At 45.3% G+C, this 17,885-nt stretch overlaps 1 protein-coding gene across 1 annotated transcript in view; it reads right to left on the bottom strand.

Moving 5' to 3' along the window:
* adgrb3 (adhesion G protein-coupled receptor B3) overlaps positions 1-12,835 on the bottom strand; it is a 711,502-nt gene extending 698,667 nt beyond the window's left edge. Inside the window, 2 exon segments of the mRNA XM_055635039.1 lie at positions 11,216-11,678; positions 11,680-12,835. Coding sequence (XP_055491014.1) covers positions 11,216-11,678; positions 11,680-12,006 — 790 coding nt within the window. The 5' untranslated portion in view covers positions 12,007-12,835.
* Between the last annotated feature and the right edge of the window lie 5,050 nt (positions 12,836-17,885).

Below are 17,885 nucleotides of genomic sequence, written 5' to 3' on the forward strand. Positions count from 1 at the left end.
ACAGGCAGCTCGATTTGTTACTAACACCTATGAGAGAGAAGCGAGCGTCACCAAACATCTGAATTCTCTGGGGTGGAACCCTCTCCAAGACAGACGTGAAGTTCACCGTTTGACCTGTTTTTACAAAATATTAAATGGTCAGCTCGACATATACTACAAGACCTACACCAAACCCAAACCAATTAGGAGCAGACGAGGGCATTCGATCCAATTTGTGATCCCAGCTACAAAGACAGATGTGTACAGCAATTTGTTCTTCCCCCGCACAATTAAAGCATGGAATAATCTCCACCAAACTATAGTTACCCAACCAGATGCAACTAAATTTAAAGTAGCTCTTTCTTCCCAATAACCCTTTCTGGCTTAAGCCCTCCCTTCACCACCTCCAGTTTAAATTCCATTTGGAATATTTTGGAGGACCACGAAACCAAGAACCAAGTGTTCGCTGCATATACAAGAAATAATTTAAGTCTAACCAATCACGTCCTATATTTAGAAGGTCAAGTCACATGGCACATTTTGTATGCTGGTTGCACTTCCAATTGAAATGAATGAATACATTGACTCTTAGTAATAGAATATCAGCTAGTAACCAGCACGATGACCACATCATGCTTCAAGACAACAAAATGTCCAAAATGCTCTGAGATGAATTGAAACTTTGGATGCCAGCATAAATGTAAGTTATTTATTTGTTTTACTTGTCAAGAATACCTTGGCTGCCTTGAAGGCTATATTGCCCCGCAAGATTTGGTGGGTAGCAACTAGAAGGAGGAACTATGGCTACTTACCCCCTTTCAGCCTCGGGAGCCAAGGCAGCTCAAGAAATGGCTGAAGTTGGCAGAGAATAAAACACCACTAGATGTGCTATCATTAATTGAGTTACATTGATTGATGTTATCTTTGTGGACTGAGCAATGCTTTTAAGCAGTAACCTCATTAACATCATGAGCTCTTTTTGTTCAACAAGAAATATTCAAAACGCTATCCATAAAGAGGTAGTAAAATATGATAAATTTTAGAAGTGGCCATAATGTTTTGTAACTTAGATTTCTCAAGGGGGTTCTGATTGCAACACATTCTTTAAGGGAAGCTTTTTGTTGGAAAACATAGCTACTTACAAAAGGAATTGACCTTGTCCAAAATCAATAATATTCACATTTATATAACTGCTAAATGATAAATCGTTATGACTGTGCAACCACTTTGTATTGAAATCATGTTTTCCACATAAAACATTCACTGTATCAGAAGCAGTATATCAAGAAGCCAGCAGACAGAAAATTAATGATATCAGGTTTAATGAATAAATAAGTATTCCAGGCAATGGAATCTTTGGAACGGTCAAAATAATTGAAAAGGAGGGGTGTCCCAGATTGGAAAAAAGACAAAAATACAGCTGTGGAAAGTAGGGATATCAGCAAAAACGAACTAACAGTGGAAATATCACGGTTCTCATTGAAGGATGCAAGTCTCTGCTTTGATAAACTACAGTTCTCCTGTTTGTCCTAGTATAAATGGGAGATAATAAATATGGAAATCAGGCCAGCGTGTGATAAAAATAATATAATTATAATCAAAGGTTATAATTTTCACATTGGCTAAGATAAATAATGGGGCCTTGGCAGCGAAGGCAATGAATTTCTAGAATGTTTTTAGGACAATTTCCAGAACAAATAAACAAACAAATGAACAAACCGTACTTGATTTAGTAATGAGTATGAAGCCAGAATTAATTAACAATCTGGTGGTTAGGGATGGTATGTTGTTTGAGAGAAAGGGGAGTCTGAAACCATGATTTTTAATTTACATTAAGATAAGCATCAAAAGGAATGAGAAATTGATTGACCATAGTGGGCTGCCAAATGCATAGACAGAGGTTGATATGTTTTCCAAGAGCTCTTTGGCATGAAACAAAATAATTATTTGCTCCTGAGAGGCAATGCCCTCACAGCCATTGTTAAGATGGCATCACGCTAAAATTAAACCTGATACATAAAAGAAAATAAATCCCACTGGATTGCATAGTGATGAGGAGCAAAAAAAAACCCCGAAAACATTAAAGTAATTCACACTGCAAAATAAGAATGTGAAAAATTCTGCAGGTGATCTCTAAATGACACCAGAAATTTATAAATACATTCTAAGATAAAGAGTGGAACCTCAAAGCGATTGAACACTAATGCAGATGGACCAATAATTGAAAGGTCCACACATTTTCATGGAAGTGGTGCAGAACAAAACACAAGGCATACGAAAGAACCAAAAAGTCAACAGGAAAAAACAAGGAATTCACAATATTTTAACCATGATTAGGGAGAAAATAATCCTCCAAGTTCATCTACAAATTTGCAGGACACCGTTGTATCGTGCTAGATTTTGAAACAATGTTGGGACAGAGTAGAAGAAGATGAGCCCAGTAATATAATGTCAGCAAAGGTGAAAGAGCAAGTTATTGACTTCAGGACCCCAGGTCGTATACATGCAACAGTCAGCAGCAATGGTGCCAAATTGTAGAAGGTTGAGAGCTTCGGGTTTCTAGGCATAAATACCATCAATAATTTGTACTGGAAACAACCACATTGAAGCTACTGCCGAGAATACATGCCGATGTCTCTACTTCCTCAGAAGACTAAGGAAGTTCAGCATATCTGCAATAACTCTTACCTTCATCTGCAGATGTACCCTTGAAGGCATCCTATCAAGATGCATCATAACTTGGATTGGCATCTGCTCTGCCCAAGACTGCATGAAATTGCAGAGCTGTGGATGGTCCAGTCCAACACTCAGATCAGACCCTCACCCCCCCCCCCCCAAAAAAAAAAAACATCTGCACCTTGCTGTGTTGGGAAGCAGCCAACATCAAACACCAGTTTCTACCCTCTCTCAGGCAGGTGGTACAAAAGCCTGAAAGCATGACACAATGTTTTTCACTGCATCTCGGTACACATGATAATAATAAACCAATACCAATGCATATCATGTTTAGTGTTGCAAAATCTTGAGGACCAGACAGTTTCAACTCTGTATGAATAAAAAATAGATCCATTGCAGGTGCCAGACGAATACATATAATGGGAAAAAATGGGTACAATGTACATGTTGTTCAACTGATTTAGGATCAGTTATTAGAAAAGTTAATCGAATTTATCAGAGACAAAGCAAATAAATCAAAGATCTGATAGGAAGGTCATGGCTGGATTTTAAATGATTATCACAGGAAGACTGTCGCTCTAGATAGCGCTTACATCTATATCATCACATCATATTACTTATTAAAAGTCTATTCTTGTACGTGTGTATATGTGTATAGGTGTGTGTATATGTGTGTGTTTATGTGGTTGTCTTTACATCTTCGAAAAAACAGTACGCAGTAACGATTATATTTTTGCATATTCTGATTGACATTTTTCCCCTCTAGGCAGAGATCACCTTCACTGAACTGTTTATGCTTTATTTCTCGACTTATTCTCGACCCATTACTGATTAAAAGTTGTAAAAAATCAAAATACTTTGAATTTAAAATGACTAGCTTCAACTCATGACGTCACAATGACTCGGCTAGCAGTGATTAGTTTCATTGAAGATTTAGTCCTATATTTTACGTTATTCGCGATTAAAGTTTTAAAATGTTTTAAAGATGTTTACATATTCTGATTCACATTTTTCCCCTCTAGGCTAAGATTACCTTCACTGAGCATTTTATGCTTTATTTCTCGACTTATTACTGATTAAAGATTTAAAAAATCAAAAGACTTTGAATTTAAAACAACCAGCTTCAACTGATGATGTCACAGTGGCTCGGCTAGCAGTGTTCAGTTTCACTTACGTTCGGGAATGGCTTGGGTTGGAGGACCATGCCTCCCGTGGGGGCTACGGGTAGGGAATGGGTGTGTGGGGGGTGGGGGGGGGCAGACCGAACTGGTCTGCATTTGGTCTAGTATATTACTAAAACTCTCACCTGGTTTGTTTGGATGTCTGTGATGAGTGAGTGAGTGAGATCCTGAAATTATGCCAAAAAGGTACACGACAGTGCTACAATTTTTGCACCACCTTACTCACAATTATCACGTGGTGTGTTTTCAATAAGTTTCGTTCAGATTGATGTTATATTTTACAAGTTATCACATTTTTGAGATTACAAAATTACAAAAGTTTGATAAAGAATGACTTGAACACTGCAGTGGCAGTTACAGCTATGACGTCACAATGGGAGGAGGAGGGAATGCTGGGGATAAGGGGAAATGAGCCGCCCTGTGCAGTTGAGGGCTATGGGTGAATGGTGGAATATTGGGTTGGGCCATCGAGTTGCGTTGGGGGACCAGACCTCCCGTGTGACAGGGACACAATGTCTCCCATTTGGTCTAGTAAATACTAAAAATGCATTTGATTTGCATAAGAGATTGTTAAAAAAATCCGTAAGCCTAATAATTGAAGGTATTTTTCTGTCATAAATTAGTACTTGATTCGGAAATCAGAGAGAAAAGTGATAAAATTACTTTCTTTATGACAGTATATAAAAAGTGTCATTCTCAGACATCTGTGCTGGGCATAACATATTTGAATAGTTTATATATATATCCGTTTTCAGCCAACAATAAGTACAGAGGATGAGTAAGTTTGATAGGTGCAACAAGAAGCTACAAAGCGATACAGATTGAGTGGGAAAAACATTCTGCCAGGTGGTGTTTAACAAGGAGTGTGAGGTCATCTTCCTTGGCTCCAAGAAAGACAAACTGGTTATTTTCATTATGGTGGAAGACTAGCAGCTGTGGAGATATTTAAATATCCAACTGCACAAAAGACCAAAATCTAAGCAGAAATGATCATCAGAGTGCTTATTGTACATGGGTATTTGTTTTTGCTGAAATGGTTTAAATTGCAAGGATTGATGCTGTTGGACATGCTCATAGTCAGAACTCATTTTGGCACCAAATGTTAGGGATGCTTTTTTTGGCCAAAACATGTATGAATTCATGGTGTTAGATACTTAATTGAATGAACTTTTCAAGACTGAGTGAGATATTGCAATGGGCAAGTACTTGAAACACATGAAAGGATTGTTTATGTATAGATCCACCACAAGAACAGGTTTGAATATCCTACAAAAACTAAACAAAATGCAGATGCTGGAGATCTGAAATAAAAAGAGAAAATACTGGGAATTGCCGGTCGGTCAGGCAGTAACTCTGGAAAGAGAAACGGTTCACGTTTCAGGGTCTGTGACTCTAGTTTATTTATTTCCACAGCTGCTGCCTGACCTGCCAAGATTTTTCAGCATTCTTTGCTCGAATTTTCCTACCCTGTTTCTGAGATATAAAGAAGTCCAGTATGTTCGAATCCACGTAAATCTCTTCTAAAATGTATATCTCCTCAAAATGCAATGTAAACCTCTCTTGATAAGCCAGGGAGACATGAGCTGCTTTTTGACCATTTCAGGCACTTGAGGAGGATGATTCTAGCTATTAGAATCCGGTTAACTCTGATTCATGGTTTAGTTTCTTTAGTGGCTAATGCCTACAACATAATTTTTTGTCTTAACTGTACTTTGGGAGATATGCCCATAATGAGTTGTTTGACTTTAAAAATGAGATGGTGCTCATGTGGGTTTGAGCAAGGTCTATCATAAACACATGTTAGATAATTATCTGAATGGTGTCAGATTAGGAAAAGGGGAGGTGTGCTTGTACATCAATCACTGAAAGAAAGCATGCAAGTACAGCAAGCAGTGAAGAAAGCTAATGGCATGTTGGCCTTCATTGTGAGAGAATTTGAGTTTAGGAGCAAGGAGGACCTACTGTAGTTGTACAGGGCCCTGATGAGACAACACCTGCAGTATTGTGTGCAATTTTTGTCTCCTTTTTTGTGGAAGGACATTATTGCTATTGAGGGAACGCAGCGTAGGTTCACCAGGTTAAATCCCGGGAGGGCAGGACTGACATATGATGAAACAATGGATTGCAGGGCATGTATTCACTGGAATTTAGAAGGATGAGAGGTGATCTTATAGAAACATATACAATTCTTAAAGGATTAGACAGGCTAGATGCAGGAAATATTTTACCGATGTTGGGGAAGTCCAGAACCAGTGATCTCAGTTTAGGAATAAGGGGTAGGCTATTTAGGACTGAGCTGAGGAAAAACGTCTTCACCCAGATAGTTGTGAATCTGTGGAATTCTCTGCCACAGAAGGCAATGGAGGCCAACTCACTGGATGTTTTCAAGAGAGGGTCAAATTTAGCTCTTAGGGCTAAAGGAATTAAGGAATATGGGGAAAAAGCAGGAACAGGGTACTGATTTTAGATGATCAGCCATGATCATATTGAATGGCAGTGCTGGCTGGTCTACTCCTGCGCCTATTTTTCTTTGTTTCTATGTTAGCTGGAGGGAAATATTAACCCGACTATTATGCCTTGTTTCAGTGTGCATTCAAAATTAGATTGTACTTTATTGAACAAACGACATTACTGTGTTCAAGAAGGAACTGCAGATGCTGGAAGATCGAAGGTACACAAAAATGCTGGAGAAACTCAGCGGGTGCAGCAGCATCTATGGAGCGAAGGAAATAGGCGACGTTTCGGGCCGAAACCCTTCTTCAGACTGATGGGGGGTGGGGGGGAGAAGGAAGGAAAAAGAGAGGAGGAGGAGCCCGAGGGCTGGGGGATGGGAGGAGACAGCTCGAGGGTTCAGGAAGGGGAGGAGACAGCAAGGGCTAGCAAAACTGGGAGAATTCAACGTTCTGACATTCTTGGCTAGGGAGAGGAACAAAAACAATAAGTTGGGACACATTTCTGATCAACCGCTCACAATCTTAAACTCAACTGCTGTACCAAGCCTGGAGTAAATTAGATTAAATAATATAGCTGCAATGGATTATACACTGCATTAGATATGATTCATTTCTGCTCATCATTTGTAATGCAAGATTAGTATATGAATCTGATGTATGTGAAACGAATGAGCCAAAAGTTTTTTTTAGCGCAGATAGCAAATTATTTGGGACGTCTTTCCCCTTGGTTTAATTGCATCCACCTTCAAATATACTCCAGCCTCGGGGTAATATGTTCAAATTCCATCTATATATCAAAATCGTTGTGCCAACGAGCAGCTGTGTCAGTGTCACCACTAGAGCATTGGTTAACAGGAACGGCCATCTCACACACGTAGACTAAGCACACTGTGCAAGATCATTTCAATACAGATTTCGGGTGTTGCAGCAAGGATTATTAACACGTTAACTATTTACAGTTTGAGGGGAAAGCGTTGAACACATGCAGCCACACCACACACAGATGGAGGTCCTTGGAAGAGCTGTCTATGTTTACGTACACGCACGACCTTGGGAGTGAAGCTCGATGCTAGAACACACAGTTTCAAATCGCTGGGCACAGCGATATAAAAGGTGTTCACGGTTCATTGCCTAAATCCAGGGGCGACAGTATACCGATATTAAACGTATTCAATTCCTCCCTTGCCGACATTGTAACATACATCTCTGCTCTGAACTGCTACACCGAAGCATCAAGGAAAAAAGCCATCCGAACATCCAGATCATTTGGCTGGGTTTTTGTATCATATTTAATCACAATTGCGAAGATTGTAAATCGGTGCCAATACAGTTTATCTGTAAATGTCAAGATTGTAACAGCAGCATAAAAAGCCAACAGCGGGGTCTGTTGATATTGTTTCGTTTCATCTATCGCTGCACTTTAGCTGTTAGTTGCATGGGATTTCACGTTTGGAATGTGGTCCTGATTCTGCCTGGGGTCAAGGATGTGTTTTTTTTGTATTGTTGCTCTAAACTAGGTGCGCTGTGTGAGGATGTTTTCGGTGCCGTGTCGGCACACAGTGCAGCGGTCCCCGGCTGGAGCGGCGGCCGGCCGGGAGGGCTGGGCGGGCGGGTGTGAAGCGGAGCTGTGGCCGGTGCCGCCGGGGTCCGCGGGTAGGAGGCCGCTTCTGTGTGCTTGCTGCAGAGGGCGCACATGTCACACGAATGGTGCGTGGGGGGACGGAAGCAGCGAAACGCCGCTGGCCGCCAGGCTTGGCTACGCTGGACACGGGTAAGACATCTGCCAGCCAGACCACTGTAACACCTGCACAGTTAATGCCACACTTGTGCTCTCTCCCACCCCCAGGCCCTGGATATCGAGACCGAAACTCTCTGTCCCGCTTCCTTATGGAAATTACTTTGAAACCCTTTATTATTATTTAATGGAATAACAAATCACTCTGTTTCCCCACCATTGCAATACGAATTGAATTGAATACATTTTATTAGCCAAGTATGTATACATACAAGGAATTTGCCTTGGTGCTTTGCTACAACAAGTAAGCAACAACACGATATACGGTAAACAATTAAGAATAAAACATTATAATTTAAACACGACGTTCCCTCCCACTACCCTTCGGGATTAATGGGAAGGCCCCTCCGTCCAATGCACCAAATCCAGGGCCGTGCAACGCCGCGGAAATCAGTGGTGGTGACCGCTTTAAAACGTTGTATCTCAGTGTCAGTCACTCTTCAGCCGCGTCCCTCGTTTAACTGCGGCGACGCGCGGTTTCGCGGAATCAGAATCTCAAGCCACTGAAGGTGACCATTCGGGTCATTGTCCCTTTGAACACCCAATTCCCTGCTCCTTGCCCGGTGACTTATTTGCCCTGCCCCAGGGTAGATATGTGGAGGGTCTCCACCTGCATCGGAGACTAGGTAGCTCTCTCGTTAATTCCCTGCCTAGACTCAGTGGGATGCTCTGCTTGTGGCGTAGCGAACAAATCAAGCGAGCAAACACAAAACATCTCTGCGAAAGAGCATCAAGAAACTGAAGATGCTGGAAACTGAAGAGAGAACAAAAACAAACAAAGTGCTGGAGGAACTCAGCAGGTCAGGCGGCGTCTGTGGGGGGAATGGACTGACGGCATTTCGTGTCGGGACCCTTCTTCAGACTGAGGAAGACTGATCGGTCTGAGGAAGGGACTTGATCCGAAACGCCGTGTGTCCATTCCCTCCACATATGCTGCCTGGATTGCCCAGTTCCTCCTCCTTCGATTACTTTTATGCGAAAGAGCCTTTTCGGTTTCGGCCAGGTGGTTGGGAGGAGCAGAAGGTTTCGTAATCCGGCGGTGAACTGCTAAGTTTCACAAGACTCGGTTGCCAGGACACGAACACCAACAATCAGTACTGCAACTGCTGCTCACTATAGCAAGGTATTAACAGGAATACGGTAACGGTGAAGATAGCGACTCAACCATTATCACCAAGCTGTGGTCTGACCTCTAGTGTGTTGTACCCAACTCTGAGAATCCTCCACCATGGAAACAGGTCCTTCGGCCCAACTCATCCATGCCGACCAAGGTGCCCCATCTAAACTTCTCCACATGTAATTTAAATGCCGTTATTGCACCTGCCTCAACTACTTCCTCTGACAGCTTATTCCATATACCCCCCCAATGTGGAAAAGAAAAGTAAGCCCTCGAGTTCCTATCGTTGTAAACCTATGCCCCTCCCCCCCCCCCCCCCCCCCCGGCATCATAATTCCTCCCCATATAGCTCAGGTCCTTGAGTTCTGACAACATCTTTCTATGCACCACAACATCCATTGCAATCAACTTCTAGAAATACAAGGGCAACTGGGGTACATCATTGTAACTTCACCCCCCCCCCCCCCCCCTGATTTTTGGGTGAAATTGATCATTCTCTGGGGAAAGGCAGCTGCATAAACTGGCACTCAGCAAGCCCAGAGCGGTGACTCTAACGCCGCTCTATGGGTTCCGACTATTGCATAAAGCTTACAACAGGTTGATCCCCAGCGATTACAGTCGTGCCTACGCAATATTGTTCTTTCACAGCACACAGTTCCGTAGTTTGGCGTGTTTGCAGGTGGTTATATGATGTTGGTAAAATAAGGATTCTCTCTCCTCCCCCATCCCCCACCCCCCACCGCAAGTTTTTCTCACCTTTGCAGCTGCCCTGGTTGTTAAATAATTACTAGAGCCAGACACATCAGTTCTACACTTTCAATAGGAATGATCAGGGGGGGGGGGGGGGGGGGGGGGGGGGGGGGGGTCTTCTGTGATAAGATAAACTAACAGCATACCAAGGGACAGACAGCAAACATGGGAATAGGATCCTTCTCGACACCGTTATGAATAATTTAATTGAGCAGTGACTGTTTACCAATAGCAAGAGAGTGGGTTATTCCGAATTGACAGCCTTTTTCTTGCGTTGAGAAATTCCCAGAAGAAACGTGCAATGTGGAAGATTTTTGTTTAGTTAGGTTAATTAATGTTGCTGTGTGCTTCACCTAGACCTCAGTGATGTTACAACATCTTCACCGGGCTATCAAGGCAGCCTCTCTGCTAGTCTGGATGCAGCGAGTTAACAACCGTGTTCCTAGATTAACACTGATTTTGGATATTCCAGGAAATTAACCACCCCTCCCCCATTGGTATGAGTTACACTGGAAGCTCATTCGAGCGAGGAAGGAGGCAGCGTTGAGACAGATTATTATTCATATAACTTCCATAGGCATCGGTTAATCTATTGCACAGACAACAGCGTTCTATATCTCGGCAATTCCCTCCATAAAGACAACATGCAACAACATTTGTGACTTAAAGTGATACGAGAGGACACTATATTTTCTTGTTCGCACTCATTAATAGGCATATTCACAGATTCAATCATTTCCACCCCACTGGTTGTATGCATCATCTCTCTAGTCCCTGTGCTCCTCCTACATGTCACGTTTAATATGAGCACCATGGTTTTATTTTCTTCATGTGTTTTCTTTCACATATACTCAGAAACCCACAGGGATCTGCCGGGATTCTGGCTTTGTTCTACTATGTAAAATAAACGAACTCGCACATTCCATGTGAAAAAAAAAATGAATGTGAAAAGGCCCAGGGAATAAAACACACCCTCTTCATCAAAAAAAAAACGTATAAATAAGTTTAAGGAAGCAAACTTGCCCTTTTCATGTTAAAAATCTAAAAACCCCATATTTAACTTTTCTCAGCTTTATCGCTTGGGAAAGATTCGAAATCTGTTCAACGTAACAAGTCTTATTCTTCAACGTATCCACAACTCAAATAATTATGTACAACATTTACAACAATTAGAGTACAAATTATTTGGCTGCGTTTACTAAACTCCAGTGTTTTGAGGGCAAACAAAAGTTTCAATGCCATGGGATAAAATGAGGACGCCTACCTTTTCTGGGCGCTCGCTTTCCATCGGTCAGGTTACATGTGTGAGAGGCGTGGGGGCGGGCGGAGAGGCAGCCCTCCGTATCCGCATTGAGTGGTAATACCATGTCGAGCCCGTCCACCCCCGTCATCACATCCTGCTGACAATTGCACTTGGCGTCCATCACCCCGCATGAGCCCTCCTCCGGCTCCTTCTTGTCGTCTCCTTCTCTCCCTCCTCCACCGTCTCCTTGCCCTCTCTCCTGGCCCTCGGCTCTCAGGCAACTCTGCAACCAGCCGCAGAGTACCTGGCAGCCGAACTGGCTTGGGCTCACCTTGTTCAAGACCAGAAACTCGAACGCTGGCCTTTCGCTCTGCCCCTTGCCCCGGGCCTGTCCCGCCGTCACCTCGGGCTGAACCATACGGCGCAACTGGACGAAGTTCTTGTCAAACTCTAAAAACACAAGCATACTCCTCGCCTGGCACAAGGTGAACGACGGACTTGGCGTTCCTCAGTAGGTCCCGGATCTTCTCAGGAGAGTAGTGGTCGAACTGATAAGCCCATAGGGAGAAGCTGGAGCAGCCGTGGTCCCGCTTAGAAAATTTCAGGTAGATTGTGTATTTGGTCGGATCTGGGTTTTCCAAAGTCCAGGTGCAGTTGGTGGAGTTTTGAGGAAACAATTCGTTGAGCGAATATGATCCGTAAATGACTCCTTTCACGAAGGCGGAGCACAGGTCCTCGGCAACGTTAAATCCAACCATAACCAGCAGATGGGTTGCAAACACATAAGTCATCAGGTCGCCAAAGGCCCTCATCCTATGTCATTTGGCCTGGGGAAGGGAAGAAGATTAGAATGCAAGTAACAGCTCAGGAAGGCCAGCGCTGGCTCGTCGCTGACGGGCGATGATCAACGACCCCGCCTGATCAATTCCCCATTAAAAGTTGGGCTCCCATTGACACGATGACTTGGATTCTACACTGAGGGTTGTATTTGTTTGATGGCTGAGAAAACACCGCCGCCACGCGGATGTTATCCCAGTGCGTGTATGTTAAGCGAGGGGAGCTGAAGTCAGTAATTACACACACCACGAGTAGGAACCAGTCCCCTTCTGATACCTAGAGTTAACAACGCCGCTCCGTCATCAAATCTGTCGTCTACCAAATTAATAAAAGTGGGACAAGTTAGAACGTTAAACACACATCGCTATAAAATAATGCGCAGCATACTATAATCATCCCTCGCCGATCAATAAACCACATTTAATGAAGTGTTTCTTTCCCACTTAACCATCGTGCAGGCTAGATTTAAGACGCGCCGCTGAGTAGGCGATTAACATTCATTTTGAGGATGGCGATCACCGGATGCAATCTACACGCATTCGTTGCATCCGCACACAGACCCTCGCTCCGAGTCCTCCCGACACGGAGATCGAAACGACAGTTCCACTGAATGTGAAAACTTTAAATTCTGCAACTTAAAGGGAATTGCGTTGGGCAGTTCGGCAAGTGCGGTCCCCTCTCCGTAGTGGGACTTTCCCGGTTATCTATACTGCCCGAATTTCTAAAACGTTGTACAAAAAATATCAGCAGGAGGCAACGGCGCTCCGTTTTTCTTAGAAATAAACACATGCCAGATCCAAACAGATTGGCAACGCGGAGGCTGGGATCTTCCAATTGCAAGGTTGCGCTGTTTGAAGTAGATTCTGCTCTTGTTTTCTGCATTTTATAATTATTTTAATAGTCCTTTCTCAAGTACCAGTAATTTGACTTTGCAATAGGTTGTGTAAATCTACTGTGCATTCGTGATTTCCCCGTGCCCAGTATGTAAAGTATTCCCAGCACATCCATAATATTATAAAGATATGGTAATACTGTGTCGGCTATTCCCGAGTTAAGTGTGCTGGGTTGTCGCATCCCAAGCGGCGATCAAACCTATCTCTCAGAGCTTGTCTAAACCAGGTTAGATACTTAAAAGTTAGAGGGATTAGTCGGCGCTATAAATGCGTCTAAATCAGTGTTCTAAATGTCATGCTTAGCACGAAAAGATGGAGTCAAGTTTCACGCGGTTTACGTTTGCCACTATCCATATTGATGTGTGTATAATCCTTCCTTCAAAGTTAACCCCGCGTCATCTCGCTGTGCAAGGTGTTTTGCAGTGCGTCAGAATGAACTTTCTATTATTTTAGTGATCATTCTTTACATTCCTATTCACGTCATCTGGTGGGACCATAATGTGTAAACAATGCGCATCTTCTGGAAATATTAGCTACATTAGGAGGCCCTGCGCATTCTACCCGAACTGGCGATTGAACAGGGTTCTTGTTCCCTGGTTGAATTGGTCAATGCAACAAAAACAAACTCGCTTGGTTTGGCTTGGAGTGTGGGAATCGCAATGTATTTCACCGACTCTGAGAGATTCACCAAGGTGGTATTATAATCTTGCCATGATGTTCCTAGCTATTCGCTTAGGATAGAGCTCCTGCATTGATTCTTAGTAAACCTGTTAACATCGACTGCATCCCAAAGCTGTGAACGTAGCCTTAACTTAAGCAAGTGGATGCGGCTAGGTGCAAGGACCGTGCTGGAGTTTGAAAGCTTACAGTTAGGAATTCAATTATAACACTGCTCGGGATTTTACAAGCCGCAAATATTGCCGCAAATCCCCTGGATCCGGCTTGTCTGTTCGTGTTAGTTTTAGCTCTGCGTTTTTGGCAGACAAAAGTTCTAAAGCATCTGATTAAAATAGGGCTTTGTAATTTAAAAAAAATAAAAAATAAAAATAGGGGCTTGCATTAAGAAAGCGAAAGTAACGCGTCCCCGGCTCCTTGCGATCGGAGACCCTGTTAAACCCTGGTTCGTTGTGTGGAGACCAAATTCTAAGTAGAAGTGATGTAGAAGTGGGCGCACACCCTCCCCCTGACTCACCGCCGGTCGACCAGAGGTTGTCACAGCAGTTTCGCAACCTCACCTCCACTCTGCATTATCTAGCCGAGTCTAGCGGGCCCCACACGGACCAACGTCCCCGATTCTCTTTGCATGTTTCCAGAAGTCTCGCTACCCCACTAAAATCAGTTACTTTTTTATCTACACACATATATATATATATAAAAGTTTGCCCTGTAATGCGTTGGGTTAACGTGCCCGCAGTGTCCAGTGACGGCCAACTTAAGGCTGAGGAGAGTTTCCTGTCTTCGGATATTTATTTGAAGCAGGTTTTTTTTTTTAAAAGCCCAGTTGTCCAGCGACAGCGGTCCCCACAAGTTTATATATTTAATAGCAGCGACGGTGTCTATCCGTGTTATACATAGTCGGCGCCAGAGCCCCGCTGTCTGCACAAGTTATTCTGGATGCTGAGTCTCTCGTACTGGCTCACTTCCATCTCAACTTCCCCCACAAGCACGTTTCTCATCTAACATTTCCCACGCGCGATCCGGCTCAAGACAACTTAATCGTTTAAAACTGCCAAGATCCCTTGGTCTCCGAGCGTGTACTTAAAATGAAAATACGCGAAAGGGACAGTTTTCGGAGGATTAGCACGGTTGGTTTGCGAGGTTATGAGAACGGTGGCTATCACCCACTGAAGCAGATCTCGGATATATATATATATATATATTGTTTTTACACGCATACAATTCGGGGTAAGCGAGAATGAATAAGCCGCTGCCTCTTACCTTCCAATACGAAAACTGTGCCTACTTCTTCACAATGCTAGCACATATGCCCAGTGTGGAGAGGGGAAATTTCCATTCCTCGAATTTAATGCTTTCCATTTTACCCCTAAAAAAAACAATCAACAATTGGAACCGGTCCTTCTGAAATCCACGAAACTCCAGCATGCATTTGTACTGGGGTTTTTTCCCCCTCTCCCTCTCGCTCTCCCGTAAGTAGAACCGTCAAACCCCTGTCGGATGGAGTAGGAGGTCTGGGATGTTTTTTTTTGGAGAAACGGATTATGTTGAAGGATAATAAAAGATTACGAAATCATATATATATTTTTTTAGAAAGAGGAAAAGAGAGAAAGCGGCTGAGATCCTTGCTCGCTGCGGAAATAGATTCAGATCACTGGCGGACTCTCCCGAGATGACATGGAGGAAAAAATCCTTGGCTGGTGAAGTGAAGAGAAGGGGGGGGGGGGGGGGGGGGGCGCTGTGGAGGAGTGGCGGGTGGAAATATGTTAAGAGTGGTGGAGGCTGGTACAGTACAGCGAGAGAGAGAGAGAGAGAGGGGGGAGAGCTGACTTCGGCATGCGGCTGCGTTCGCGCGTCACACTCGGTCGGATCAGAGCCGTATTAAGGCGTGCGGAGCGCGTCTCCTGTGGCATCTACAGCCTGTGGCAGGACCTGGCCGAGCAGGGGCCCCGGGGGGAGGGCAGGGTGTGGGGGAGTCAGGAGGGGGTCGCAGAGATCAAAGCCCCCCCCCCCCCCCCCCCTCCCTCGCCTTATATTGTATTTATTGAGCCCAAGTCCAAACCGGTTGGGTTTGTGTTAGCGCGGCACCGCCGGTTGGCGCAGTGACAGCTCTCTCCTGCCCGCTTTCTCTGCAGCCTGGCCGGGTTGTGGTTGGCAGGAGGTGTCTACCCATAACTTTCAGGGAGCCGGGGGCCAGCCTGAGGGTGGACACGATTCAGAAGCTGAAGGGTTGCATCTGAAAGCGAGAACGGGGTCTTCACACTTGCTGGGGTTAAGGAGCGAGAGAGACAGAGAGAGACAGAGACAGAGAGAGACAGAGACAGGGAGATACAGAGATAGATAGAGCGGGGGGAAGTGGAGCCGTTTCTTCGGTGGTTTGATCAAAGCGGATTGGCCGCGAACTCGGCGAGGCTGTATGAAGTTTAACCGTGCATCGACGGCACGGCAGTTGCCGCGGTTCACCCGTGATGAGAGATTGGTGGGTCGGGAGTCACTGGAGAACGGTTTATGATACAGTTTTTTTGGGGGGGAGAGATGCTGCAGATACTCATTCCACTGAGATCGGCAACCCGGCTCCAGCATACAGAGACATAGCAGATGGGATTCTCGTCCACATGAGCCGCGGGCAGTCTTTGGCATCAAAGCCACTCAGCGAGCGACCAGTCACTATAACGGGGGCGCGCATTAACGACACACGGGCTAGGTATGAGACGTACGCCGTGCCCTCCAAATGCGGATGGCACGCTGGTTATTTTCAGGAGCACGGTGACACAGATATTTTACCGCAAGAGAACACAGAAACATTTATGGGCCAGCCAAGCCGTGTTAGTGCCGAGGTGCGTGTGTGCGGGGGGGGGGGGGGGGGGGGGGGGGGGGGGGACGGGTGGGGGGGGGGGGGGGGGGGGGGGGGGGGGGGGGGGCTGCCGCCGAGCAAAGCCGGTGATCAACTTGCCGGCCGAATAGACACAACGGGTGGCAGGCAGGTGCCTGGAAACTCGCTGGGTGCAGGCGACACAGACCGGCTCTCGGAGGATTGGATTGGAGAGAGCGATCTGACGGGGTAGTTTGGAGTGTGTGGGGATGGGAGGAGAGGGCTGACTGCTGTGGTCTGCTCTCTCTCTCTCAACGTGGGCACGGCGAGAAGTACTTTGCTGGTCTGACTGAGTCACCAGCGCTACGCGTCCTGAACCCCAGGCAAAAATTAAGCGGCGGCAACCCACGGATTCGGGTCCCCAGACATCACAGGGCGCTGGCCTTGGCTGTAATCCCTGGCAGGTCAACTGTAAAATCTCTGCCACCCTGATCCCCCCCCCCTCCCTTGGATCCGATCCAAGTTCAGAAAGAGCCGGCGCACACAGCATCTCCCGCTTCTCCCCGCCCTCTCCCTCCCCACCTTGTCTGTCGCTGCTGATATCATGCTGGTCATCTTGTGGCACTCGGTTTCATCTGAATTCTTAAATTATTCAAAAGAGGACACGCTTCGAGAAAGCATCTCCAAATAGACAAGTGCTGGAAAGGCATACACATGTGTGTGTGTGTGTGTGGGTGTGTGTGTGTGTGTGTGTGTGTGTGTGTGTGTGTGTGTGTGTGTGTGTGTGTGTGTGTGTGTGTGTGTGTGTGTGTGTGTGTGTGTGTGTGTGTGTGGGTGTGTGTGTGTGTGTGTGTGTGTGTGTGTGTGTGTGTGGTGTGTGTGTGTGTGTGTGTGTGTGGTGTGTGTGTGTGTGTGTGTGTGTGTGGTGTGTGTGTGGGGGTGTGTGTGTGTGTGTGTGTGTGTGTGTGTGTGTGTGTGTGTGTGTGTGTGTGTGTGTGTGTGTGTGTGTAGGGGGGGTGTGTGTGTGTGGTGTGTGGGGTGGTGTGTGTGTGTGTGTGTGTGTGTGTGTGTGTGTGGGGGGGGGTGTGTGTGTGTGTGTGGAGCTATTGCTACTTGGGGGCGCGCTTTAAAGGCGACTCAAGTTGGGGGTTTTTTTCGGTCAAATGTCGTCCCGCTGACACTATTGGGCGGGACGGGAACGCAGTTGTCTGGCTCTGCCCAGCGCCACTCTCCCCTGACCCTCAGTGACACACCCCTGAGGTTTACCGGCATCTCCTCGCCGTGGATCTGATAATACTTTCCCTCAGTTCCTATCGCGTGTATTTCCCCTCACATCTCCACTTCACGGGCCTATCCCTGTTGCAGGTAACGGCCTACGTGTTTCTCGTGGACAAGAACGTTTATTTATTACAGGTAGACAAAACTGCTGGAGAAACTCAGCGGGTGCAGCAGCATCTGTGGAGCGAAGGAAACA

The sequence above is a fragment of the Leucoraja erinacea genome, chromosome 5, assembly GCF_028641065.1.
Source record: "Leucoraja erinacea ecotype New England chromosome 5, Leri_hhj_1, whole genome shotgun sequence".
Lineage (NCBI taxonomy): Eukaryota > Metazoa > Chordata > Chondrichthyes > Rajiformes > Rajidae > Leucoraja > Leucoraja erinaceus.